Genomic DNA, 27807 nt, shown 5'->3' on the forward strand with positions numbered 1-27807 from the left:
CTCACTGGTTTACATGGCAATTTCACTGATGTGACTGTGCCTGTGTGCACTTCCAATTAATGTGAGTACTTTTAGAGACTTTATATATATTTAGTACTTTTTAGACTTCATATAATCAGAATGAAAAATGTGAAATAGCATTTAAGTGATGTGGTTTTCACATGCAGTGCCAGGAAAACAGAGATCAAGTAGTTTATGATACTACATTTGTAGTATCATATGTTTGTTAATTGCAAATGCAGACTGCACGTCGTGCTCCCTGTCTTCTGTCCTAAATGCTCCTGCTATTATGAATACCTTTGGGTTTATGTTGTGATTTCTCTACACTCCAGTTTGTAAATCCCCAGCAAGCATGATCACATTTAGTTCTGGTGATCATTTATCACGGCATGGAAATTTTATAAACCTGTATAGGTCTCTGCAATGTATCTTTCTTTGGTCACTGGAGTTCATCTGTATTGCGTTTGTATGATGCAGTAAAATATTTCTGGGTTTAGTGATAGCTTCTGTAACAATTTTTTATATTTCCAAGTTTGCAATAACAAAGACTCAAATCAGCTATGCTCCTCTGCCTCGTGGCTGAGACAGTAAGATTTTCCTGGGGTTTATGCTATAGAAAACATCCAGTGCCCTAATGAAGTTAATAGGAAAACAGCAGATTTATGTAAAATGCTAACAGACTGAAAAAAATAAGACGTTTAGTAAAAGAGGACTTCACAGCAACAAGCACTCAGAGCGTTTTCTGGAAGCCCACCTATTCTTGCCTCCCCTTCCACAACAGTTTTGTCCAATTCAGGGATCCAAGTAGTTTATTTGCCCTCCCCCCCCCCCCCCTTTTTTTTTTTCTGGTAAGAACTAATAAAAATGTATCAATAGATCTGAAGTTGAAGATTTGGATTTGTGGGAGAAGTTAGCCTCAGCTCTCAGAAAATCAGCTGACGGCTATTTGACCTTTCTTATCTTTCTTTTTAATACTGGCTCCCGTTAACTAGTGCTGACTACTAGTATAGCGATGAATCTGTGTATCTATTAAAATCAAACCAGGTACATCATCTGTTAATAGACTTTGGTTTAGAAAGTATAAAATTTCAAGATTGCTTTTTCTCAAACACAGCAACACAGAAAGAAGAGCAGTTGTTTGAGCCCTCTGAGTACATGTCTCAAAATCAAAACAATCACAAAATATATAAAAGCATATACAGGAGTTTTATATTAATTACAAATAACTACAACTGACTGACTTAGAGATTGAATATGGATTATGAACTATGGGTAGGAATTTAACTGTTGTAATATATAGAGTTAATTTATATAAATAAAACTGATTGTCATACACACTGGTAATCTCTGGCTGTTAAGGCAATCTTTAACTGCATTTTACTATTATTTTTTATGAATTATGTCTTCATTTTTTCTTGTCTGTGTGTGTTGTTGTTTTTCTCTTGCTTTTGTTTTCAGTCTTACCCTATGGTACTTCAGTATCGACCTAGAATTGACTTCGGTTAGACCAAAGGGCCAGATCCCACTGAGATGAATCCTGCACTATTTGTTTACCCATCGACAGATTGCACAATGAATGGATGTGCCTGGATTAGGGGGGGACACAACCAGATTTTCAGCATGCAAATAAGGACATTGTCTTTCTTAAAATTGTCAGTTGCATCTCTGTTGTTTTTATTAGAGCAAGCCAAGTGCCATTCTGCTACTGAAATGTGCATAAGATATTTCTTACGAGTGTGCTGCAAATCATAGCCAAAATCATGACGTGTACAGTCGAGATTCAAAAACTATGGAACATTTTTTGCTTGCGTGTTAGAAAATTTTTCTGGTCCTAATATTGATTACACTAGCAAAATGGCAGAGTGCTCATTCCATGTGGTGTTGCAGTTTCACACGCTTACTATTTTACTGGATATTGTTGTTTAAACCATAGAGTACTGTACAAATAACTAAGGATTATACCTTGAAAATATTTTGTATAGAAAATATATTTAGAAAAGTGGTTATTGGGCCACTACTTTTTTCTTGGTAAGTTTCTCATGGGTCCAGGTATAGCTCACTCATGAGTGTGCAACAGTCCTTTTGCAGTGAATGAAGATTAATTACCTTAGCAAGAGATGTAGAACATGGTGATTCAAAATGGTAATTTAAAATCTTCTAAATAGATTCTGCTAATATTGCTTAAAAGCATCGCAGCCTTTGTGATTGCACTTTTCTGTGGTTTCCCTAAAGACTGGAATTTGGGATACTAGCTAATTTTGGAAAATATCTTCTGGTCAGATTACATTTCTTCTAATAAACCCTCCCTAAAAAATGAAGTTAAAAATAATGTAGATGTCTATGAAACAAATAAATTTCACTAGAAGACCACAACAAAGGCAAAATTTGACATAATTATTGCCTTTCATAGTAGGCATTTCCTTTTAAGATTAGTTGGAGGTATATAAGACAAAAATAACATATAGCTTTAATTACATTCTATATCTCTTGTGACTACCTGGAGATTAGAATTCATTACAGAATTTTTCATTAGTTAAAGTCACATCATAAAATATTTCCATGAAATTAGAGGTAATGCAATACTGAAGATAAGCAGTCTGACCAAAATAATTGTTCAGGTCATTATTTTTCTAAGACCTGTTAGTGCTGGATAAAGTGATTGTTGCCTTAGGTATTGCAAGCGTGATGGTTCTAGTGTAGAACGTTTATTGGGGTTTCTGGTAGTGTTGCAGGGAGCATGGTAATGCATATGTCTTCTGTAGTCTTCTGTTGTCTTTGCTTAAAATTCAGTTGAGCTTTTCACTTTAAATTCTATGGAGATACTTACTTTTATGTAATTTCTATTTAATGCACACCTGCTAGTATCATAGATAACAATTTACTTTGTGAGGCCTTTTGCATACAGCAAAAAGGAGCCAAATCAGTTTTTCAGAAGCTAGAATAGAGTGAACTAATTCTCCTTAGGTAAGACAAAGTGAAAATTCTATTTTGGGATCAAGTATAAAAAAAATAGATGCAAGGCTGTAACTCCTTTGTGAATTTTTGTTCATGTACCTTAGTATGTTTCTGTAGGAGAACTAAGCATGCTCTGGATAAATCTGCCCCCTCTAATGTTATTAGGAGTTCTAGCATTGATGACTTGAGGAATCCATATGTAGTTGGGTTGAATTCTACCCTTGCACTCCAAAGCCCATGTGACATGCAGAAATAAAGATGCAGTCAGTAGCAGTCTGTTTAGGAAACCTGCCATTGCAGGTCAAGGTTGCACATATTGTGCAGATGCCAGTGAAACCTGGGCTAGCAAAATGTCAAGGCAGCTGCTGCTCCTTACTGCAGGCATAGTGTGCTGACTGTTACAGGCACTGCTTTGCCCACACTGTAGATAGGTGCATGTGCTGGCTGCAGGAAACGGTCATCTTTTTGCCCACCCAGTCTATGATGTGCTACTTGACAGAAACAAGAAGATACTCCGTGTAGGGAGGGCCCTTCTCTGCAGAATCTGTAGGGAAGCAGAGATTCTTTGTGTGTACAGAGGTCCTCCTCACGGAGCAGCTTGGAAGAGCAGAGCATGCATTCTAATTGCAAAGCATTCTTCTCTTTAGTATACACAGTTGTTTTGTACAGTAGAAATAAGATATTATTTGTAAATACTTACATGCACATACAAATGACACCTTACAGTTTTTATATATTTCACGTGTTTTTATACCAGAATCTTCACTGTAGAGTCACTTGACATAAAACGCTTATTTCAGTTTATCACAAAACTAATGGTAGTACACTTAAGTATGATTTCTGCTTGGTTCAGGGGACATTTTTTTTCTCAACAGTTGTGCTTACTGTTTTGACAAGTTTGAGCAAACTTGTTTTAAAAGGAGAAAACCATCGATTTTTAATCCATTTTAAGTTACCTTACACAGAAGTTTTCATCCACCCAACAGACCCCTGAAACAGGACTACTTTATACTGTTTTCTCAATGGCAACTAGTAGAAGATTTGACTGTTTAATGGCTTTCTGTATTCACAATTCAGAGAACCATGAATTCTTTTGATTGGACATGGGTACTGGTTTAGTTCATGATATTATCTTGATGCAACTTAAAAGCTAGATTGCAGAAGGCAAATCTTCATTTTAAGCATGGAATATACAGACAGATACAATTTAATGTTCCCAGCTGAGAATCATGGCATTAAATGCATATGATCTAGCCACCTACACTTCATGCATTTCTGATTTGATGGCACAGTGCCTGAATGCTGTTACAATTTAATAGGTTTTGTAGCAGTAAAGTGCCAGTGAAGTATGTATCTTAACTGGGCAGCTTGTGTGACACAGGCTTTGCCTTCTTTACAGGATGTTTCTCTCCCATATACTACATATGTGCCATGTGTCTACAGATATGCATATTTAATTCATCTGTGCCAATTAGGAGTATCTGAACAGGATAGGAATATGCTAATGTGTCTATAGATTTCTGTGTGTGCCAAAGATGGGGTAAAGTGAGATGAGTACCTAAGCATTCCATTAAAACTGCACCATATGCCATCTTAGAGCAGATGACTGTATACAGTCACACTTTCTGAGCATTTCCATGACAAAGTGTCATAACGGCATGCTTGTAAAGAATAAGAATATAAAATAAGTGTTGCTGCCACTATGTTTCTATGGCTTTCCCATATTGGCAGTACCTAGCTGTAGAGGAAGAAGACCTAAAAAATTACACACTACTACCTAACCTTGCCATCTCTTATTTAGTAGATTTGGTGTTCGGTTTTTTTTTTTACCGTAAAAGTGAAAACCTTCTATCTGATTTTAACTCTGGAGTAACTCATTAATGAAAGTCATAAGTAACTTTTTGTTGAGCTTAGCTGTGTGCTGCATTTGTCTAGGAATGAAACATAAATTAGAATTTACAGATGAGATCCTGTAATATCTTAAATGGTATGGAATGAGATGGTTAATCAAGAAATGTATCTTCCACCACGCATTACTACACTGCTCATAGCTAAGGGCCTAGTCCTAGAAACATATTTTTATTTGGATGAAATACCAAATAAGATTACTACAATAATCTTAAGTGACTCATCACTATAGTAGGTACTGTTCACATGAAAGCTTCTACGATTTGGGTCCTAGGAGTATGCAGCGCTATATTGTGCATAATCAGCTAGCTTGCAGTTATTATGCAAAAAAAAAAAGACAAAAAGTATTACTTTGACTTTACTGAAAATGTTATGTAAAGCAAAGTGCCTGGTTATTAATACATTTTAAGCCCATTATTTGCATTTGGCAGGGTAATATTTGCTTCTGTATTTTATCTATGATCTGAATAGTTTCAGCAAGAATATTTCATAAACATGCTGTATTGAGAAGCTTTCTTTCATGGGAAACAAGCAGAAAAAGAAATGTGTTCTGTAACATAATTTAAAATTGAACAAAAAACCCTCTCTCAGTAGAAACTATTATGAAAAGAATTACTTTTTTATGTGAATTATTTCATTTTCTGAATGCAGAACCCTTGAATTCTGAATCTCTTGTCTTTTTCTACGTAGGTTTCAACAGTTCGACTTGACTTTTCTCTTCTGCAGTTGTCAAAAACTGTTCCAGTATATCTGCAGGAGAAAAGAGATTGATCATATTCCTTTTAGATATAAGCTAGGCTGTTGTTCCCTGCTGCAGACAAGGCAATGGTCCAGAGTTCCATCTCATCTCTCCCATGTATAATTGTTAGACATGACTTTGTAAGAAAAGTAAACAATTTTTCCTTCTCTGCTGTTTTCTAAAATAACAACATAGGCCAGGGTTTAGTCCTTTCATTGAATCAATCGCTGAGTTGTATTGTCCCTTTTGTGGGGTTTTTTTGCATTTTTATATCACTGAAAACACCAAGAAGCATTCACTCCCCACAAATATTCTTGTGAAGACTTGCAACATAAGGAATAGCTTCCAGCTCAGACAGCCACTGTGCCTGCTAGAAATACTAGAGAACAAATCGTTGTTCAAAGCAAGCCCTGTGTCTCAAAATAAACAGATTGAGCACTGTTTATAGAGGGGCTACATAAAATACTGGTCAATTACATGGACTGATCAAACTCATTTTTATCCTGGAAAAGACTAAAGGCAGTTAAAACACATATTCTTATCCACAATGAATATATAAACAGAGATGTTTAAATCAAGAGCTTGATCCAGTTTCTTCACTTAACCTAGCCAGGTTAAAGGTGTCTGCTTCCATCAAAAATGCATATATCATGCAGAATATTTGCCCTCATTGTACTTCATGCTATGTTAATTTATTGTTATCTCAGTTAAAATGTCTATTCAGGCACTCTCTGTCCTGTAATTAATTCTAGGTTCTGACACATCTTTTGCCCATTCCTATACACCACGCTATTTAATGCCCACCAAGTAAAAACACTGAGGAGTTATAAAGGAGAAATTGCACAGGAGGAGTCAGCTCATAGGTTTCATTCACCAAGCAGCTCTTGCGGATTTCAGCAAAGTTTTCACAGTTCTGCAGTTTGAATCTTTTCTACCTAGTTTGAGCAAGTTAATGCTTCCATGAGGTGTTCAGCTAAAGACACTTCTTTGAGGAGTGCTTGCAGTCTACTGGAGCATGTTCCAGGATGTGTTCCAAGACACAAGGGGATTGATTCACCCTAAAGGAAATGTGAAAAGCCTCCAACTGTGCATTTACCACTAGTTTTATCATATATGGATAGTCAGGCCTTCAGACCTCAGCTGAAACATCCTTCTGGAAGGATGTCCTCCAAAAAATGATCTTGTAATATATTTATTACCATAAATATATTTATGGTAATATATAAGCAGATCTGTGCATTTTTTAAGTTACCATCTACTCTGGCTGTAGAGCAAATTAAAACATCAGATTTCAGCATAAGAAAATGATTAATTAATTAATTCCTGACAGATTCTTCCATCCAAGGTATGTGCCATAAATCCTCTGAATTTAGGTAGCTGCTACAATCGAGTAAGGACATTGTTTCATTCTCTAGCTCACAATTTAGATCTGTACAGTTTTGGAGTGTAGTAGTGAAATGGAGGAGCTGTGTGGACAGGTGGAAATGTCTAGGCTATCTTTTGTAATTGCAGTAAAAGGCCCAGTTCTGTAGGCACAGGATAGAGGAAACAGTCTAGAATGAAAGATGTCTGCAAGTGGAAGTTTTTGTCATCACATTAATTTCAACCAAAGAGAGGCATCATTTTGACTTCACATGTTTATCTGAACCATTAAATGTAGTTTTCTTTGAAGTAACTTCTATATGTATTTTTAGCAAATGCTTCTAACAAGGTTAATAATGTGACAGTTGACAGGATGAGGTGAACAAAGTAGTTACTGTGCATTTTCCTTTTTCTTCATGACAGTGAGTGGAAAGCGAAGTACAAGTTGAGAGTAAGTTGCTATACAACATTACTGCAACAGTAAAACATTTGTGCTGCTAGTCAAAATACTGAGGTTTGTATTAATAATTGATTTGTAGTAAAGATGTTTATTATCAAAGTGCAAGGCATATATTTTATGATGGTATTCTACTCCTAAAATTCTGGTTTGTATAACATTGAGTATAGTAGACTTTTTTGCTGTTCTCTCATTAACCTTGATGCAGTAAAATGAAACACTCTCCCTTTTTTCTGAAAAATAATCCCATACTAATTGATTTAAAATTACTGTTTGTTGTCAGATACTTAGTTTTGTTCGTTAAAAAAAGTTTGGGTTTTTTTTTAATAAACTATTTTTATGGATAATCTGATTGCCTAATAGTTTTAAGGGACCTATTTAATACCAAAGGTAAAGCCACCCAGAAACTGACTTGGAATACAGTGGTCTAGAGTTGCACCTGGAATCAGTCAAGCAGAGCTTAACCGGTGGTAGCTGCCTGTGTCACCAAGCTGAAAGGTTAGGCACGCGTAGCAGTTTCCAGGACAAAATAGGAAAGGAAAAAAGCCAGCAGGAGTAGCCTAAAGGTTGAGTTAACAGAGTAGCTCTTTGAGTCGTAGCTCATGTTCCCAGTGAGAAGCACAAAGGCTTGCATTACTGATGTGTCTGCTATACCTGGCCCGTGAACTAACAAAAAACTTCAGTGCGCTGTCAATCCTGTAAACCTTCCAAAGCACAAAATATTCACCAAGCTACTTTGGGGTTTTCTAGTTGTAGTTCAGTGATATTTTGGAGGGTGGAAAGGACAGACTGGGAGGATAATGAGAAGTTGTTAAGTATGTTATACAGATTTTTATAGATATTTTTTTAGCAAATGGCATCGCTGTCCTTGACATCAGACTATTGATTAGCAAGAAGTTGGTTATTTTACTTGTGCAGTGTGTAATAGAAAGAATGAAGAAATACAAATGTCTTTATTTCCTTTTCCAGGATAGTGATTAACTAAACTGGAAAGTAATAGGACAGTTTAATTGTTTAGCTGACTACAGTATTTCATTCTAAAAACTTACTGATCGTATTTTTTTTTTCTCAAATACAAGCTTCTTAGAATAAACATGAAGCAATGCATCATTTTTTCCCTTATTGCAGACTTAACTATTGAAAGGAAAATATTTTGCATTTTTTAAAATTAATGCAAAGCCTGAATTGTTGGATGTTCCAGGCTACTGAAGAGATGATAAAGAGTTACTCTCAATGGATTTTTTTAGGGATGGGGGCCTAAGTGTCCTTATATAAGCTGTGATCCAAGTTACAATTAAGAAAGGAGCCTACGGTGAGCAGTAATAATGTTCTAATGCTTCCTTGCATTTGATCAGTAGTTACCAGTTTTAAATAAAGCAGCCCTCACAGTACTTAGGAGCTCATAGAACATATTGTGATGTTATGTTGCTAATTTCTTTTAAAATATAAAATGTTTTAAGCTTTTTGTCAAAAGTGGTAACATCATATTACAACTAAACCTTTTTGTGGTTGTAAAATTTAGCATATAAATCATTCAAATTGAAGTGAAAAAAACACAGGTCATTGTTAATGACAGTCTATCCTACTATTAAGAATATATGTATTTTTGTAAAGGAAAAGCACTTGTAGATATTTAATCAGTCCAATATCTATCTATGTTAATGTTTTGGAAAAAAAAAGGAAAAAAGAAAACAAAATGCTGCTTAGAGAATCACTTACATATTTTTATTTTTTGTGCTCAAATGCATTTTCTGTTGATTTATGGAATGTTTATTCTGTGTGAAGCTGTATAGTTAGTACAGCTGGGCTAAATGCATTTCTTAATCAATTGTATCTGACTATGATAATATATTTGCTGTCCGATCAGAAAGCTAATTGAAAAACATAGACCGGTGGTGCTGGTTTTCATCTTTGATATTAGCTTCATCCTGCCTTATAACATTTCTACTTCATAATAATTATAAAGAATACTAATATTTTTTGTGATGTTTGTGTTTTAATGGATGTTTCAGGGTATCTTTGGTTATTCAGTTGAATCTTATTGTGCTTGTAAACACTTTCAGAAAATTGTGGCAAAATTTCACGGCAGCTTCCCGGATGGAAAAACTACACCAAATTGGTCAAGTTTAATACTTTCCTTACAAAGGAAACTACTGCTGGGTACATGCATGGACCATGATTGCATCTGTAAGGTTTCTGAGCATTTGTACAAATAGTATTTTTAAAAATCAGAATAGCTCATTTCTTGTAATATTTTGCAGTTGTTTGCAACCTCACTCAGCTGTATTTTGATTCAACGTAGTGCATTAACAGTTTCAGGGAAAAAAACAGCAACAAACAAACATTAAAGCAAAGAATTTTCTTGAAATACAGTAAAAAGTAGCCACCACATTTGTTTGTAGTTATTATTATACAATCCAAAATGTGTTTACTTATTTCAGTGGGATTCTACAGGGGTCTGCTCCATGGGCCTGACACTAGAGTTAAGCTCTTCAGCCTGACCTCAGTGGAGTTACTTTCTTTAGTTATCTTTGTAAGTGAGACTTGGAATGACCCAGAGTTCCCACTTCCTCACTGAATTTCCTTTCATGGGTGGCTAATATTGTTGAAATTTAATCTTATGATTTAACCTTCCCATAAGAAAATAAGGTTTGCATTGAATATGTACTCTAGCAGTAGAATTCAGCTTGCATTAATTGTCAAATTGGGAGGAGAATTTCCCTCAACTATCAACACTTGTAATGGCACTATCTCATTAATATGCATGCTTCACAAAGATTTGCAGGTGATCAGATTTTGATGTGGTTTATTATTTGAATACTGTCAATTTTTTTAACTTCAGTTAAGAGCTGATTTCTTTATTTGTTGTTGGGAGTCAACATCTCAGAGTCCACAAAGTAGCCGTTTAAAAACTTAAGCCCTTATGAGCTGAGTACAATACCAGTATTGCAGCCTTATATCTTTTAAAGAACCAAATATGTTCTGGATTGAAGTATTTTTCAAAAGCACTGTAAATTTCACCCTGTTCTACCAAAGGAATGACGTTGTTTTGTTTTTTTTTTAGTCCGTGCTACAGTCCTTAGAAGCTGAGTGTGGCCCTGGAAAAAATGAGACACCTATTACTGAGTTAACATCAGTGAGCAGTTTTGCAATTAGGTAAGGGAAGTGCTGATAGTCAGGGGTGTCCTGCCTCTTGATGTAGAGTGAAGTGTGCCTGTTCAAAGCTGCATCAACATTTGCAAGCAAGATTTATTTTAGAACAACGGCTCATGCAAACTGTGTAAATGGACCTTTTGTTTTGAACATAACTATACTGATATGTAATGACGGTTCTAAATATGTAACTACCTGTATGGCTCAGTACTGGTGACATGAAATTGATCCATGCTAATGTCAAGAATGTTCACAGCACCTTTGTAACAGTGGAAAACAAGTGACAATTTGATCTGACCGATATGCTGCAAGATGCCTCTAGCCCAGCTGGATTAATTTTATGAAAAATCTAGATGAGCAAGAAGTATAACTAATCTGCTTACTAGCACTGAATTGCTCCTTTCTCAAAGCAATAAATATATTCATGTTGTAACATCTGTTGTGCAGCCTACAATACGAGTTGTTTTGTTGCATTGTTTCTATATAATTTATTTTGTGCAATAAAAAATCTCTGGTTTTATCTGACTTCTCTCTAGTTTGTAATAATATTCGAATTAAAACATTTATTAGCTTTATATCTTAATCGTGCAGGCATACTGTCAGCTGACAGAAATGCAGACTAGAAAATGGAATGCAGTAATATTTTGCCTTACAGAAAAATCAGAATATACTTACATGGCCTAGTTTTGTTCTCATTAATGCTATAGAGAGTGTTTCATGATTTTTGTGGGTGCAAAGCCTGCCTAACACTGAAGTTTACTGAATTTGGCACCCTGTTTGCAATATACAGCCAGGTGTGTTACACAGGGAAACTGTATTGGATGCTTTTATTTTTAAAGTACATTTCAGTGCTTAAACAATCCCTTAGAGCTTCTGCCAGGTTTTTTTTTTTTGGGGGGGGGGGGGTGTTTACTTAATTTCACTGGGTTTTATCATGTCAGATTTATTTTTTCCTTTCTGCTCTCTCTCTTTTTGATGCTTTACTGAGTTAATATGGTTTCACTGGTATTTATTGTTCTATGCAATTATCTTTGATTACCCTTTTCAATGTTGTTGGGGTTTTTAACTCTAAGGTAACGTAATGTGGATGCAAATTGGAAGCTAGAGGATATCCTTATAAATGAGCCCTTGGTGTGAACCAGCAGTCCTCATACTATATACTGAGTTATTGCAAAGAAAAACAGTGGAGGGAGAGCTGTTATTCAAGAATCATAGAATCATAGAATAGTTAGGGTTGGAAAGGACCTTAAGATCATGTAGTTCCAACCCCCCTGCCATGGGCAGGGACACCTCACACTAAACCATCTCACCCAAGGCTCTGTCCAGCCTGGCCTTGAACACCGCCAGGGATGAAGCATTCAACAACTTCCCTGGGCAACCCATTCCAGTGCCTCACCACCCTTACAGTAAAAATCTTCCTCCTTATATCCGGTCTAAACTTCCCCTGTTTAAGTTTTAACCCATTACCCCCTGTACTATCAGTACATCCCTAAAGAAGAGTCCCTCCCCAGCATCCCTATAGGCCCCCTTCAGATACTGGAAGGCTGCTATGAGGTCTCCATGCAGCCTTCTCTTCTCCAGGCTGAACAGCCCCAACAAACTCATACCTTTTATCTGAGATGCTGCTGTGAAACCTGCAGCACCACCACAGGAGATCCGAGGTGTGGTTCACATTTGGAAATGATAGAAAGGATTGCAGATTGAATTAAAATGACCAGAGACAAATAGTGTATCCTCTTGTAAGATCCTTCTTGATGTTAGCCGAAAAAGTTAACAATTGCTTGTGAAAACAAAATGAAGGTGTATATAATATATTGCAATATGTACCTAGTAATAAATGAAACTCATTGTCCATGGGATTTGTTAGTAGTGTTGCCATTTGCTGATACATAGGCAAAGAGCAGTTGTGGCATCATTGGCTGCCTTGTAACCTGGGCAGCAGGAGCAGTGCAACCTCACTGGCTTTCTTTGACCCTTTCTTATGTTGAATATTTGAACTCCAGATTTGTCAACGGTCATAGACTAATACTCTCCTTTCTTCTAAAAGTGTTCTTGAGAGTCAATGGAAAAAAAACCCAAACTTTGCATAATGCTTCTATATAATGCTACTACATTCTTTATGAAACAGAAATTGAATTGTATTTAAGTGCAAAATTCTGACCCTAAATAGCGAGCAATGTTTTCTCAGCAAGATTTCAATTAAAAATATTGGTATTTAAATTGTTTTTAATAACTACTTTGTTTCAGGTAGCTAAAAAGAGAATCCTTGTGGGGGGAAAAAACATGCATAGGACTAGTAACAAATGCCTGATCAGTCATCAACCTGGATTATGTTCTAATGAAGGAGGAAAGTAGGTGGTATACAAATAGCTATTTACATTAGGGGAACAACATATGAATTTCCCTATTAGAACTGTGATTCAAATTGTTTTCTATCCTGATTACTTTTTCTCTTTTATTCTAGAGGAGAGTATGCTATGAAACATCATTATAGGCAAGAGTAATGTTTGTCAAAAGAAAAGTGCTTTAGTAATCTAGTTTTCATTAAAGAAACAGAAATTTGCTGGCAGTATGTAATACGAGCACCTCATTCCAGTGGCAGACTTCCAACATCCTCATTTGGAAAGAAGACTGCTGCATTCATAATTCATAAAAGCATTGGCATCCATCCCATTAAACTAACACAGGAAGAGAAAACACTCTTATATTCAAAAACACTCTGTACATCTTTTCTAAACTATAGGTGAAGCTCTGTCCTTTTCGTGCAGTACACAAATAAATACAGTAAGTGCATTTATAGATATGGTAAATAATTACAATAACGAACCTGTTCTTAAGAAAAGCTTTACTTAATACCAGTTTTGGAGACTATAAATTCCTTGGATTTAATGTCATCCTTTGGTGACTGAAGATGAACAAGATGTATGTGACAGTGCCCCTGCAGACTTCCAGTTCTGCTGCCAGTAGCTTCAACAGACTTCAATGTCCTAGTACATCTGTAGAACTGGCAAATCTTGTATTAGCCTGTATTCTTCCCTTAGTTTTTCTGCCCATATATTTCTCAAAGTGGTATAATTTTATCTCCACTGCTTTCTATAATGTGCTTTATTCCATGCTCCTCCCTGTAAACTACTAAAAGTGATGCGGACATAAAGAGAACTGGGTGCTCCTCTTGTCCTTGTGTTTCATCCGACCTCAAGGTTTCTGAAGATCCTAAAAGGTGGTCTCAGGAAGTTCACTGCAGCTCCTATGCTTCACTGGTTTATGATGTTGAATTTGTAAACCACCTCATTACTTGTGAATAACTCCCAGCAGAAAAATGGCTTTGAACAGCAGATGTAATGATCTCTTCTGAGACAGATAATGCATGACTCATGTTAAGAGATAAATTATTCTGATATAAGGGTCTACTGGCCTAATTCCGCAGGACTTACAAAATTGAACACAGTAACTTGAATGTGGTTTGTGTGAACAATTTGACTGTCACCAGCCTTGACATAAAAGAATTTTATCATTGCAAAAAATGGCACTTGTGCACATCTGAGGAGTGCTATCATAGCTGAAAATAATGGATCTCCCACTATCTATTGTAAAAGCTACTATATTGACTATATTGTGTATAGACTATGTCTTAGGTTTTCTAATGCATATATTAAACAGTTGCATACATTTTCTATGGTACAGCATCCAGAATTGGCTATCTGGACAGCATTCATTTTCTCTGAGTTGAATCCATTTTTAAGGAAAGAAAAAAGGATCTACTTGCAATGGTTACCCCTTGGAGGCAAACAGGATCCAGACTAGCACCTGTACTCTATCCTTTCTTCATCTCCAGTGTTAATTGCTTTATGATGTTAAACAGCAGTTTCACTGACTTCTTCTAGGCCCTTTCTCTTTCTGCAAATGTTCAGGTCAGGTTGTTCTGTAGTAATGAAAATCCATGGAACAAGAGGGGAAAAGAAAAGGCATGGATCTGCACAGGTAATAGCTGTCAAAGGAATCCACAGTGCTTTGCTGGTTATGTATTTAAAACATACACATGCAGGAGTGACTTTGCCATGGCAACGTGGCCATAGGTGAAAGTAAAATAGAGCAACTTAGCACAAGAAAATAATACAGCTGCAACTGAAAGATAAGTTTTCAAGGTAACAGTAATGTGAAATCAGAATTCTAAATCAATTCAGGTCTGTCCCCTGACTGGAGAAAAGTACCCAGAAAAACCCTTTCAGTGACTGCAGGGTGAGCTGCTTACCATCTGCAATCGCTCTTATTTCTGCCTGCAGCTCCTGGCCAAGATCTGTTCTATGGCAGACAAATTCTTAGGAGTAAAAAAAATTGTTTCATCAGGAAACACAGAGCAAAATGCTCCACCACTACGAGTCTTAATACAGGCTCATTTCCCAACATTGGGAAACTACAGTAATCACTGCTTAAAGAAGCTGAAGAGAAGCTGAATTCTTTTAAGTTCCTCATAATCACTGCTGAATTTTGAGCAGGGGGTGGATGTGGTGGTAAAGACTACCTGATCTTTCTAAGGGAGAGGGCTATATACTAATTTTCTTTATTCTGATGTCATCTTCTGCTAGTCACAGGAGGAGACTGGCTAAAATCAAAGTTGAATAGCCTGTGAGAAATTCAGTCTTCAGATCTCACAGTTCTCAGCTCTCTCGATTGCACAGCAGCAGGTCAGGCCAAGAGTTTCCAAACATGTAGCGTCACAGCACCATATGAAGGAATGTTTGCCCATGGGTTATATATCAAAAACTGTATTTCAGTGTATATTACCTCTCACCAATAAATACATTTTTGATATCACCCATCTTACTAATTGCTGCTAAGCCATGCCTGAAGTTAAAATAAATGACAGATACGACCATGTTTTCTAAACATACTCACATTTTATTATTAGGAAGCTTAGATTTAGTTCCAGCTACTGTTTGCAGTCCAACATTAGGCATTACTAAAGAAATTGACCTTGTAGATTCACAGGTTTCTTGTTGCTAAATACTTGGGAGCATAGGTCATGGGAAGGAAAGCCATCAGCTTTGAAGCAGCTATATTATCTGGTCTGCTTTTATTTGCCAGCAAGCAACCCCTGAAATAAGAATATTTATTTTGGAATGGTAGTGGTAGAAAATAACATGTTAAGGAGTGCACAGTTGTGAAGATAAAACATTTTTGTGAGAAGGTAAGCAGTAGATAGTACTTCGTGCTATTAATAGCTTCTAAGGAAAGATACCATGTCCCAAGAGCAAAAGCATAGTTGTAGTCTGCTGCAGAGAGAACTTATCTAAACATGGTCTCCACAGAGGCTGATGATTGTTTCCATTTACTCTGTAAGTCAAATGTGTTTTTTCCACTTCAGTACGGAATCAATTATACACATCTCTAAAAGCCTACAGGTACAAACACCTCTAATGCAACAGACCACAAGGCACATACACATTTCTAATTTGAGGAACTGAAGGTGAACTGAATTTGTATCTCTTCATGCGTCAGTAATATTTAGAAGAGAAAATATCCAGCTTTGGTGAGTGATGACCCATGAAGGTTGCATTAAGAATGCTCAAAGTGACATAGATTCCTTCCAAGCAGCATTTTAGATGCTCCAGTCTTGCTTCTACCAAATTCACAAAGGGAGGTGGAAAGATTTTCCCTGACTTCCACAAATAATCAGCAATGCCCCTATGCTGAAGTGGTTCTGAGTAAGAATGGAGAGCAGCAACACAGCTCAGTGCTATCAGCAGAACAGTGGGGATGTATGCAAGGCCCAGGTTCCAGACTGAGACATAGGGCAAAAGAATAAATCCCAAGGAATGGGAGGAAAAGTTCCTCCGTGGCTGTCCATACTTGTTTAGCTTTCACCCACACCAAGTGCTTTTCTCAAGGGTGGAATGCATATGGAGAGTTTGTTCTTTGCATTCAAAGAAAAATTAGTTTTTGCCGATTTCCCAAAAGCCCTAAATTTAATGGTAAAACTCAATACTGGAAGGCCAGAAGGCAAAGCTCCTCCCTTAGCACCAAGTCCTTCAGCAGCATGGAGAAACTGCAAATATGGCAGCAGCAAAAGAAAGAGGATTCTGTGACTGGAAAATGTCTAATTAAATAGAAAAACTACGGAAGATTTAAAAAGCAACTCATTGGATTTTACATGACAGTGCAAGCCAAGAAAAGCTGAATAAAAATAAAAAGGAGCTTGTTAGGGGTTTTATAGATGTTCTCCATGTGCATTAATATCTGTCCTTCTTCCTGTACAAAGGAATAGTTGAGCCTGAAGCTGTTAGCATAGAATTTACTGCTGTTAACGATCTGTCCATGGCAGCCACTCCTTTGTCTCAGACATGTCCAAGTCAGGATTTTTAACTGTAAATAGTACCTTTGTAGTGGTTAGGCAAAAACTGAGCTTAAATGCAGGAGACAGCTGCTGTAGATCAGCTGTTCTAGCTGGGAGGAGGTGTAGAGAGTTATCTTAAGGTTTGGAAGTTCCATCTGTGTGCAGTCTGTCATCAGCCCTGACCTTTAGGAGCTTGGTATTAGTCAAACAGAGTGGCTGCTGACCCAGCCGTCATGACACACCAAACACCACTGCAGCTCCAGCTCTCTTATGTGGTAAAGATTTCTAAAGGCATCCTTAATCTCCAGGTTCTATTATTTTCAACAGGTGATGCAGCTGGAGCAGGACTCTTCTGATAGCATTCATGCTGTGTAGAAAAACTAAGGTAAATTGACCTGGCACTCTGCAATAAGCAAAGAGTTACTCATTTCAGAAGCTGTTGGTAGGAATGTGGCGGACCTCCACATTTTATACTCATTACGTATGACACATCACAGACATTTATTTAAATCGTGGAAGGATTTTGCTCATGATTTCTTGTTACCAATTCAACTCAAGCAGTCAGTGATCTTGTGGAGCCATGAGCTTTTGCCATTGATTTACCAGCAACTGTGACTATTCTATTTGCCCTCAGCACCAGAAGTCCCGCCTGAGAAGCCAGCTGCATTGGGTTACCAGTTTCTATCCTTTCAGGTTGGATCAAATGAGATACTGACTTAGCACATCTTACAGAAGATTTTACTGTGATCGTCGTTAAAATGTCTTTGCCCTTTTAATAGCAACAGCTCTGCTTGAAATTGCAGTGGTTTATTTCTTTGCAACTGTTTCTCCTCGTGCTGGTTATGTCAGGAGGATGGAAAAGCCAGCACTCACAGGTACATGCAGATGCTAAGGACTAAATGCAAAGCTGTCCTAGCACTCAATTGCTCCTTCCTTATTAGCATAACACCAAAGCATTCACAGTATTTTTACTTTGGTTTTAGCTTCGTATCAAAGGCTTATAATCATTGGTCCCAGGTCTTTTACACCTCTCTTACATCATGCTCTACATTGGTACTGCACTTCTGAGTCACTTCATAATATTTATTTCACTCAAGAAATCACAAAACCCCCTTTTCCATAACTGAGTGATGTTTTTTCCTTTTTATTTCCCTCCGTGCCATGCCCCCTGCCTCTCTGGAGGCCTGCTTCAGTTGTTAGTGTCTTGATATTATGCCTGAGAACTACTCTATTTTTTTTTTACATTTTTAATTAAATTTTAAATTTAAACCTTCATTTTCCTGTCTTGTTCCAAACTTTATCTAAGGCCAGCTAATGCACTCACTAGATCCTGCTTAAGGGTGTTAGTGCCCCTTCTACCCCAGTGTGATGAACATTCCCAAGGATGTTCAAACTGGGGATAACTTCTGTGCTCACTTTACCAGCATGTTGGGATCAGGGAGATTGCATGTGGCAAGGACCAGGTAAGAACCTTCTGGAGAACAACCTAATTCTAAGCTTTCTTAGCTTAATTCTGGACTTGCTCCTGAACATCATATTCATGTAAAGCAGATTAATTAGATCCCAAGATCATGTTTTTAGTGTATGTGATACTGAACCTTGGTTTTCTTATTGTAAACAAAAGAGATGTAGAAAGACTGTTGTTCTGTATTTTCCTCCTGTGGTTAATGCTATTGTGTGTTACTTGCCACAGGTTGCAGGTTTGCAAAAACAGACCCTACTCAAGAAGTTTTGAGGGTGTCCCCAGTGACATCCACACCGAAGCTGAAGTAACGTGGCTCCAAGATTTCCTCAGGATCTTCAGGTAAGGCTTTCCTCTCTTTCCAGTATGGACCTCCTCCTGGGATGAAACAGGGCAATGAGACCAGCTCCTCTGTCCCACTGGACTGATTTCAGAACTGTGGTAATTTGTGCTGTGCACAGACACCTAGTTAGGGTTAATGTCACCTTTGAATTTGTTTCAACATGAAAACACTATCTATAGTGGAAGTGGGTTGACTCAAAGCATAGTGAGAATGGACCAGAGCTCATTACTGCTGTTAAATTTTGTTCAATAATTAAAGCAGCAGAACATGGTCTTGCTCTCTGCACTGCTTCCTATTATAGAAAAAGTATTAATTTCAACCTTAGCTGCAGGAGGACTTTGGCAAGAGATGCTTGGATCTGAGGAGGTTTCCGGCTTTGTTCTAGCCTGTTTCTGAACATCTGCTGGGGTAGGTGGCTGCTTCAGGGGGGAGTGAAAATTAACTTTATTGATTGAGTAATTTCCTTTATAAAGGATCTGAAGGGGATGGCTGCCTGCAGAAATAATATTTGTTAAATGGCCATATTTGGAAAATGAGTCACTGAGAAAATAGCACGCAAATCCCCCAGTTTATCTGCAGCAGGGAACGAACAGAGACATGCTAGAAAGGGGAGACATGCTGACTTGGAGACGGCAAGCTAAAATGGCCCTAACAGGAATCTTGCTTAATTTTGAACTGAAAAATCAATCAGGAAAATGTTGGAAGTGGCCATTTCAAATGCTAAAACATTTCCTAATGAAAAAATTTGCACTGAAATGTTTGTGCACCTGCAAATTATATTCATAAGTGTCCACTAATGGCCGGTAGGTGAGGTTTTGCAGTTCTATCCTTTACCTACCTTCACCTACTTTTCCTAGAAAAAAAAGACCTAAAGGAGAACACAGTGTTGCATTCAAGGTATGAATAATGACAGAAAGGAAAAGAAACATCTTTGTCTTATAGGAACTACATCAGCAAAGTACGCAAGGCTGGCAAAGTCTCAGAGAATTAAAATTAAACTATCTCAGACAAATGCTTGGGTTTCAGACTGCTAGGCAGCAGCCCATTTAATTAGCTACGGTTAGTGTCTCTTTAGCAGCTTTGCCACCACTGACCTTTCTCATTTGCTGTGGGTCTTTGTGGAGGACATTTTCAATAGTCTTTTGTCCGGGCAGCTGGCTCTTTAAACCCAGGAGCAGACTGAAATAGTTTCTACCTTCTACTGCTAGTTCGTGGATGTCTTGGGTCTCATTTTCTCTTGTGTTCCTGAAGAGATGCCATGGCCTCGCTTGGCTTTATGATGATGTGAGGTTAGAGTGACTGCTGGGGAAGTGATAATGATTGCTGTTTGGAAACTCTGGGAGAGGGAAGGGTGGGAGAGGAGACTGGCAGCAATTGGATGCAAAGTTACATCCTTGCTTTTGTGCTTGGCCCTGGAACTGGGGTGGGAAATGGTAGCTAAAACAATATGAAATCTGATATTTACTAAGTAAGCTTTTAAATCTCATGCATTAGTCTGGGAGGCTGCCCATGGAACAGAATAGCTCTGCACTGATGCAACCAAAATGTTCCCGGCCAGAGCTAAAACCAAAACATCTCAGCACCAGAAAGGAGTTCACATTAAGATGTCATAGGGGTGAGCAGCCACTCTGGGTATGCTGTGGGAGCCCCCGTGCTCAGGAATGCCATGTTCTGGGGAGCTCCTGCGACTACAGTAGCAGCTGGGAAATGCTTTGAGGCCTTAGGCGGGAAGTTATAAAAGGTTTACAACAGTGTTACTCACTTTCACTGCAAATCCCTTCCCACCCTGCTGTGTGGTATAGACATCTCTAACAGCAGTAGTAGTCCTCTTTTGAAAATGCATGCAGTAAGCAAAGCAAGCCCTACTGCTTTGCTGAGCAACTACACAGCACTGGGAAGGACCAAGTGATGTGGCTGTGCCCAGGCATCAGCATGTGCACGTCTCTTCCCTCTTGGTGGGCACTGATTTCCCTCACATCCGTGCTCCTCTTCATGAAACTGTTCTGCAACTGGGAGATGGTGGAATACAGTCCAGGGAGAGAGGAAACAGCCTCAAGCTGCACCAGGGAAAGTTTAGATTGGATATTGGAAAAAATTCCTTCACCAAAAGGGTTGTCAAGCATTGGAACAGGCTGCCCAGGGAAGTGGTGGAGTCACCTTCCCTGGAGGTGGTTAAAAGACATGTAGATGCATGCAGAGACATGGTTAGTGCTGGACTTGGCAGTGTTAGGTTTGCAGTTGGACTTGGTGATCTTAAATGTCTTCCAACCTAAACAATTATATGATTCCTAAGGTTATGACAGGAAACCAGTTGATGAGAGCAGTATTGAAATATAGTGCTGCAAAAATGACCAGCAAAGGAAGGATTGCAAGGTGTGAAATACGCACAGCAAACTATAATGGGGTGTGTTGGGGATGACCCTTCACTGGGGACAAAGGTTGTCACAAACCCAAATCATTTAAACAAATACAACTGCCCACATGTCAGAGGACATTAGTACTGGACAGTGAGGGTTCTGGCAACTCTTTAAAAGATGATCCTTCTAAGAATAATATTTAAACCCTCTATTTACAGTAAGGGTTGTGTTGTGGCCCTGGACTGTAGAGCATTGTTATCCTTTTTCTGTTTGCTTTAATAAAGATGGATGTATCACCCTCATGTCCTAGTGAAATACAAATTAGGTTATTTCCTTCTAGCTGAAGCTTCCTCTGTGTCTTAATTGGATGTACTTTAATTTGCCTTGTGAGGCTGGGGAACAGGAACATGCTGTGCAGAAAATCCTGCCCAGTCCTGGTCATGTAGGAAGTGTAATGAGCAGGCTGCTGAGGTTGATCCATCAGCTCCTTTGGTCTGCCCCAAAGCCTCCATTTCAGTGCCCATCAGCTTGCAGAAGAAAAGAAAATAATTAAGTATTGCATAAAACATTTGCACAGTACTTGCAGATGGATGAAGATCTGCACTACTGTATCTAATGTACCACAACCATTAAATGGCCACCGTGTTTATAAATTCCTAACATCTTCCACTGGCAGCATATTCAGAATTTGAAGTAGGTATTGCTAGCGCTCTTCTTACACTAGCCACATTGCCTTGAGCTGCGCCCTTTCTGTTACACGCTAGCTAGATAGTAGCTAGCTCCTGTCCTGAGGCTGTTAAAGGGAAGTGAGAAAAGTATCACTCCAGATCTCTGTTCCAAAATAGCAAACATTAATCTGCTTTGGCATTGGATTTGGTGTAGAGGGATCAAGTCAGTTACACGTGTATGAAGAACAAATAACCCTGGCTTTGCTGCATTTCCTGTAGTAGATTTACTCCAGCTCTGTACAGACTTCAACAGAGGAACAAATGACTCTTGCTGAGTTGACCACAACTGGTTCCATATGCGAGAAACAAAATCCCACCTTTAAAATAAAAATAAATTAAATAAAAATAAATAAAATAATTAAAAAACAACCCAAACCAAACAAACAATCAAAAGCCAAAACCAACACGCTATATTGTCTTTCATCCTGCACTCTCATGTATTTGGGCTTACTTCCAATAGCAAGACCAGCACGTTGTTTTAATCAAGTGCAGTTATTGACAAATAGGTTAATTCAATGGTGAGCCATTAAAATGGGGGGACTGAGGAGGAGGCTGAGCATACAACAAAAGAAGAGCTAAGGGGGTGGTGGGTTTGTTCATCCTGGAACAGAAAGGGTTGGGGGGCTCTAACTGCATTATTCTGCTACCCAGAGGTGCTGGAGAGCTAAAGGAGGTAATTTCAGTAAACAGAAACTTTATTAAATACTAAAATTCTTTGTAGGCAAAGGAACGGGGGCTCTCGCTGGGGTTACGCAGCACTGAGGATTAGCATATGCCTGTGTTCTGGTAATACCTGTTTACTGCTAGAAGAAAGCCAGCTTAAGCACTGTTCATCACATACTCCCCCTCATTAAATACCAGGGGTTTTCAGTGTTCTTGCGGTTTCTGAACATGTATTGCAGCCTTGGAGCTGCTGTCCTGACAGTGGGTGGTAAAAAATAAAAAGCTTCAAGTTAGAAGCCCAAGTTTCATGGGAACTGTAAATGTCTCAATGAATTTCAGTAGATCTTTAAGCAAGCAAAGTGAAAGACTGCTCCAATTCCTCTGTGTAATCAATTTCAACATTTATGACTCAGACTATGAAACACGCAATGCTGAATCATTCACTCTGGGCCGAGAAGGAAAATAAGGCTGTGTATGTAACCACAGTCTGAGTAATTATTGCAGGACAGTGGTGGTAGGTTGAACTTCTAAAAATCCTGTTAGTGTAAATCAACTGAAAGTAGCAAAACGTAGGAGGCGTTTGGGCATACTCCATTTCATAGTTTGTTTTGGGGTCTTTTGGTTGCACTTTTCTCAAAGCACAGGAAAAGCTGAAGTGAAAATATGTGTATTTGTGTTGAATCAACATGATGTAACATGGTAACTTATTTCAGATTCTTTTGATGTTTGGCACACAGGGCTGTTGGCTTTAAAGGACTGGCAGGGTCACAGCCTCTCCAGCTCCTAGGCCTTTGCTATGGATGCCTGAAGTGGTCATCATTTGAGACCTTCACAGTAGCCTACGAGACTCAGCACATGATCTAAGCCCACTTTGTGAATATCGCTTGACATTTTTGCAGAAAGATCATGCCCTCAGCCAGCTTTTTGGCAGTTTGATGAGCTCTGAGTAACCCAGACCTGGTGCCAACATTGCATGAAAAGAAGTTATGGGGGTGTCCTGGGTTCAGCAGTAGCAGTAATTTTTTTCCTTCTTAGTAGCTGGTGCAGCGCTGTGGTTTTGACTTTCAGCCTGGGAACAGTGCTGATAACACCGAAATTTTTAGTTGTTGCTCAGTAATGTTTTGGTTTGGCCAAGGACTTTGTGAGTCTCATGCTCTGCCAGGGAGGAGGGGAAGCTGGGAGGAAGCAGACTCAGAACACCTGACCCAAACTGACCAAAGAGATATTCCATACCACAGCACGTCATGCCCACTATATAAACTGGGGGCAGTTACCCAGAAGGGCTAGATCACTGCTCGGGTTGGGCTGGGTATCGGTTGGCAGGTGGTGAGCGGTTGTATTCTCTTCCCTTGTTATTTATGTCCCTTATCACTATTATTATTGGTGGCAGCAGCAGTGATTTGTGTTATACCTTAGTTACTGGACTGTTCTTATCTCAACCCGTGGGAGTTACATTCTTTCAATTCTCCTTTCCATCCTTCCAGAAGTGGGGTGGGGAGGAAGGGGGGAAGTGAGAGAGCAGCTGTGTGGCAGCTGGGCTTAAACCACGACAGGGAGGAAAGTGCTTTTCAGCCAAACAAGTAGCTGAATCAAGTATGAGACCATTTTACCCGAGCTGTAAGGTCAGTGTAGTGCTTGTACATGTTGGCTCAATCCAGAAAGCACCAGTTTGATCATAGTGATTGTTAGACAAAATCACTTATTTTTTTTTCCCTAACATTTGAGTCTAGCAGTCAAAAAGACCGAGGAAAGGGTTGTGCCAAGTCTATATGCTCAGCAAGAAGTTGCCCAAATAATTACCTAAGTGAAATGTCCTACTTCAAGCTTCAGGGAGAAGCCTTCCTGCTGGAACTTGGTCCTGGCTCTGCCCTGGGGACGCTTCCAAGGTGCATTCCTTCAAGGAGCTGGGTATGGCTTGCTGGGTGTGTCAGGTGTGCACCTTTCCCAGCAGTGGGTGGTTACAGCCTGTGCATAGAAAGCAGGAGATTTACATTCAGTTCCTTTCTCAATCTGAGAGAATTCAAATCCACACGTCCTATTTTCAAGGCAACCGCTTATCCTGAAAGAACACCCTTCCCCTCTCCTCTTGAATGTGTGCCACCAAACCAAAATTAATTAAAAGCATGAATACAAAGAAACAAAAAAGCTGCAGGACTGTAAGCTAATGCTTAGGGCACTTGTGAGGAAGGGGGAGTTGTGAGCTGTGGTTCCTGCCCCTAAGATGAGTTGTGTTTGGCAATTAAACAGTAATATATGCAAGCATTTCTGGCAGCAGAGACAGTAACCAGAATTCTCTGCTTGCACTGGAGTGCCCTGAGTATGGCAAGTGCTTCCCTGAACAGTGTCAAGGCTTCAGAAGGTGGGATGAGGAGTATTGCTTCAGGGAGGATAAACCTGTCACCTAGTGACAGACATCCTGCTCAGAATCACAGCTTTCGTGCCCCTAGACAGAAGCAGCAAGCATCAGACTTGTAATGAATTAAGAGGACCCTACCTCATCCTCTGTTCTACAAGACATCATGGTATCTGTCTGCACCTGGCAGACAAGCACCACCATGGTATCTGTCTGGGCGTAGAGCAGGTTGAAGCAGAACTGGATGCTGAGCTTCTCTGCTCTGTCTGAGCTGAGACAGTTCTCGATGTACAAAGTGATGCAGGTCAGGGCACCTGAGCATTGCGAAATGGAAGAAGTATCTGTCAAACTGACTTCTTTCCAGTGCTAGGAGGCAACCAAGCAAAGGGAGCCTGTGATCAGGTACTTGAATCTTGCATAAGTCATTCTTGATGTTCCTTGTATCTTTTTTTCTCTTTTCCATTCCTCACACACATGCACCCCCTGTGTCTGTTGGTCTGAATTCCCCTTTGCAAGGACCCCAATGTTTCTCTGAAAGGAGGAGCATTTCAAGGGGTTAGGTATTATTAGTGCAACTAAGCATAAGAAATGCCCTCCAGTATAAGGAAAAGCTAGTTTTATACCATTTTCCAATTTCCCCATTAATCTAAAGGTTGTCTGTTCAAGAAGCTTCTGATGACAGTATTGTTCATTTCAGTACTTAGTGATACTAGCTGCTTCTGAGGATGTGTAAGTTTGGCTGTAATGACTTTTTAGTCTGGACATGCTCAGCCAGGACATGTTACTGGAAGCAGGATCAGCATTGGCTCGCCTCTGCTGCATTGGCAGGCATTCCCCATCACCAATGCCTGTTTTCTTTGCTGCTGGAGCCAGAGAGAGAAGGCTGAAATGAAACTTAGGATTGGCAAAGAAAGAGCGAGGTGTAAAAGTGTGAATCTCAGCATTCTAATCACAACTATGGTTATAATTAGTGATACGGTGAGGATAAAATATGCAGCATGCCTGAGGGACCTATATATTCAACTGCTCCTAGATTGCTATCTGACAAGTTAATTAACCACAACAATGTTGAAATACATACTCAGAATGATTGCTTGGGACTGGAGTCACTGTTCTCTCATCACACTGCCATGGCAAGAGCAGAGAGAAACTTAAGGGAGTGAAGAGAGCAGTGAAATGAGGGAACTATTTCTCAACCAGAATGCAGAAGCTCTGTCTAGTAAACCTACATTACGTTAAAGATGAGTGAGCTCCCTCCCAACCACAGTCTGGACTCAGAGCATGCTTAAAGAACTCAACCCACATGGAGGAAGAGGAAAGAAGTTTTCCTCTATGGCAAGCCAACTTCAAAATAAACATTTAAAAATGACCTTTCCTGGTTTTAAGGAGGTTTCTTTTCTTGTACCTCTGTTTTCTAATGTCTTTCTTTCATGTTTTTTTGCCCAAGAGTGGGCACTTCTGAGTCACCAGGCTTTCTGTGGCGGTAAGCAGTGGAATAATGACAGAGCATTTCTTTAGGGTAAGGAGAACAAGGCTCCAAATTTGGCTTAGCAAGCAAATACCTCGCTCAGCTGTAGGTACTCGGGTACGCAGTGCTGAGTAACTATGCTTGGATACATCACTATTGTTTCATGTGTGCTGAGAGGTTCTGGTGTAGAGGAGTGAAATCCTTTATCCAAAGGAGAAAAATGCAGAGGTGGCCGTAAATGGCAATTTCTGTCTCATGTGAAATGCTGATGTCTCAGTGTTTGTCCTTGTCTTGTCTGCTTGGGACAGAGAGGTGAAACTTCTTTTCAGAAGCAGCCCTGAGGAGAAGGACTTGAAAGTGTTGGTTGACAACAAAATGAACAAGAGCCGGCAGTGTGTGCTTGCAGCTCAGAAAGCCAACCGTATCCTGGGCTGCATCAAAAGGAGCGTGACCAGCAGGTCGAAGGAGGTGATCCTGCCCCTCTACTCTGCTCTTGTGAGACCTCACCTGGAGTATTGTGTGCAGTTCTGGTGTCCTCAACATAAAAAGGACATGGAACTGTTGGAACAAGTCCAGAGAAGGGCCACGAGGATGATCAAGGGACTGGAGCACCTCCCTTATGAAGATAAGCTGAGAAAGTTGGGGCTGTTTAGCTTGGAGAAGAGGAGGCTGCGTGGAGACCTCATAGCAGCCTTCCAGTATCTGAAGGGGGCCTATAAAGATGCTGGGGAGGGACTCTTCATTAGGGACTGCAGTGATAGCACAAGGGGTAATGGGTTCAAATTTAAACAGGGGAAGTTCAGGTTAGATATAAGGAAGAAGTTCTTTACTGTGAGGGTGGTGAGGCACTGGAATGGGTTGCCCAGGGAAGCTGTGAATGCTCCATCCCTGGCGGTGTTCAAGGCCAGGTTGGACAAAGCCTTGGGTGACATGGTTTAGTGTGAGGTGTCCCTGCCCATGGCAGGGGGGTTGGAACTAGATGATCTTAAGGTCCTTTCCAACCCTAACTATTCTATGATTCTATGATTCTTTTTTTGACCTGTAGAAGATGCCAGTCAAATTTCAGGTGGGTTTCTGTACTGAGTAATCTATAAGGACTTGGCAGAGCACCTTGACAATGCTTCAGTGGTGCTCTGCCACACGAGTGGCCTACACTTGCTCACACTTTGATCTCTTTGCAGGGTGTACTGTGATCCCTCTCTCTGTTGCTCCAATGGAGATGGACTGCTCCATGACCAAATAACTGAGTCTGTCCATTTACTCAAATATGGGAATTTGAACTGGCAACCATAACTCATGCAAGGAAGTTGCCACTGTTGAAACCACGTAACTAGTTATTAAAAAATTGCAAGTGAAATAGGAAGCTTTGTAAGTAAAGTGTAGATCCTAGTCAGACCCAGCTTCTTTCCTGTCACGGGTAGAGTTTGATGTGTGGTTTGTTGGTAGAGACAATGCATGTCTGTAGGAGATGGCACATCATAGGTACCCATCATAATTTTCCTTGAATTGTGTATATACATTCATT

General features: G+C 39.3%; 1 protein-coding gene and 3 long non-coding RNA genes across 7 annotated transcripts in view; 2 read left to right on the forward strand and 2 right to left on the reverse strand.

Moving 5' to 3' along the window:
* Positions 1-11099, forward strand: part of PCGF5 (polycomb group ring finger 5) — a 39037-nt gene extending 27938 nt beyond the window's left edge. For all 4 annotated transcript variants that reach the window (XM_062606711.1, XM_062606710.1, XM_062606709.1 and 1 more), the window contains one exon: positions 1459-11099. In XM_062606711.1, the coding sequence (XP_062462695.1) occupies positions 1459-1506 (48 nt within the window). In that variant the 3' untranslated portion in view covers positions 1507-11099. The remainder of the gene's footprint in view (positions 1-1458) is intronic.
* On the reverse strand, positions 9766-11777 carry LOC134157604 (uncharacterized). The gene is made up of 2 exons (XR_009962387.1): positions 10443-11777; positions 9766-9923 (listed from the first exon to the last, which is right to left on the reverse strand). It is a non-coding gene; the product is annotated as an uncharacterized LOC134157604 (long non-coding RNA).
* A 6744-nt stretch (positions 11778-18521) lies between these two features.
* The window catches only part of LOC134157607 (uncharacterized), a 35520-nt gene continuing 26234 nt past the window's right edge, over positions 18522-27807 (forward strand). Inside the window, exon 1 of the long non-coding RNA XR_009962391.1 lies at positions 18522-18712. This is a non-coding gene — a long non-coding RNA (uncharacterized LOC134157607). The remainder of the gene's footprint in view (positions 18713-27807) is intronic.
* LOC134157605 (uncharacterized) lies at positions 20174-25148 on the reverse strand. Its single transcript, XR_009962388.1, has 2 exons — positions 24262-25148; positions 20174-21597 (listed from the first exon to the last, which is right to left on the reverse strand). It is a non-coding gene; the product is annotated as an uncharacterized LOC134157605 (long non-coding RNA).

This window comes from Pezoporus occidentalis, unplaced genomic scaffold (genome assembly GCF_034315485.1).
Source record: "Pezoporus occidentalis ecotype Australia unplaced genomic scaffold, CSIRO_AGI_Poc_V1 ctg98, whole genome shotgun sequence".
Classification (NCBI taxonomy): Eukaryota; Metazoa; Chordata; class Aves; order Psittaciformes; family Psittacidae; genus Pezoporus; species Pezoporus occidentalis.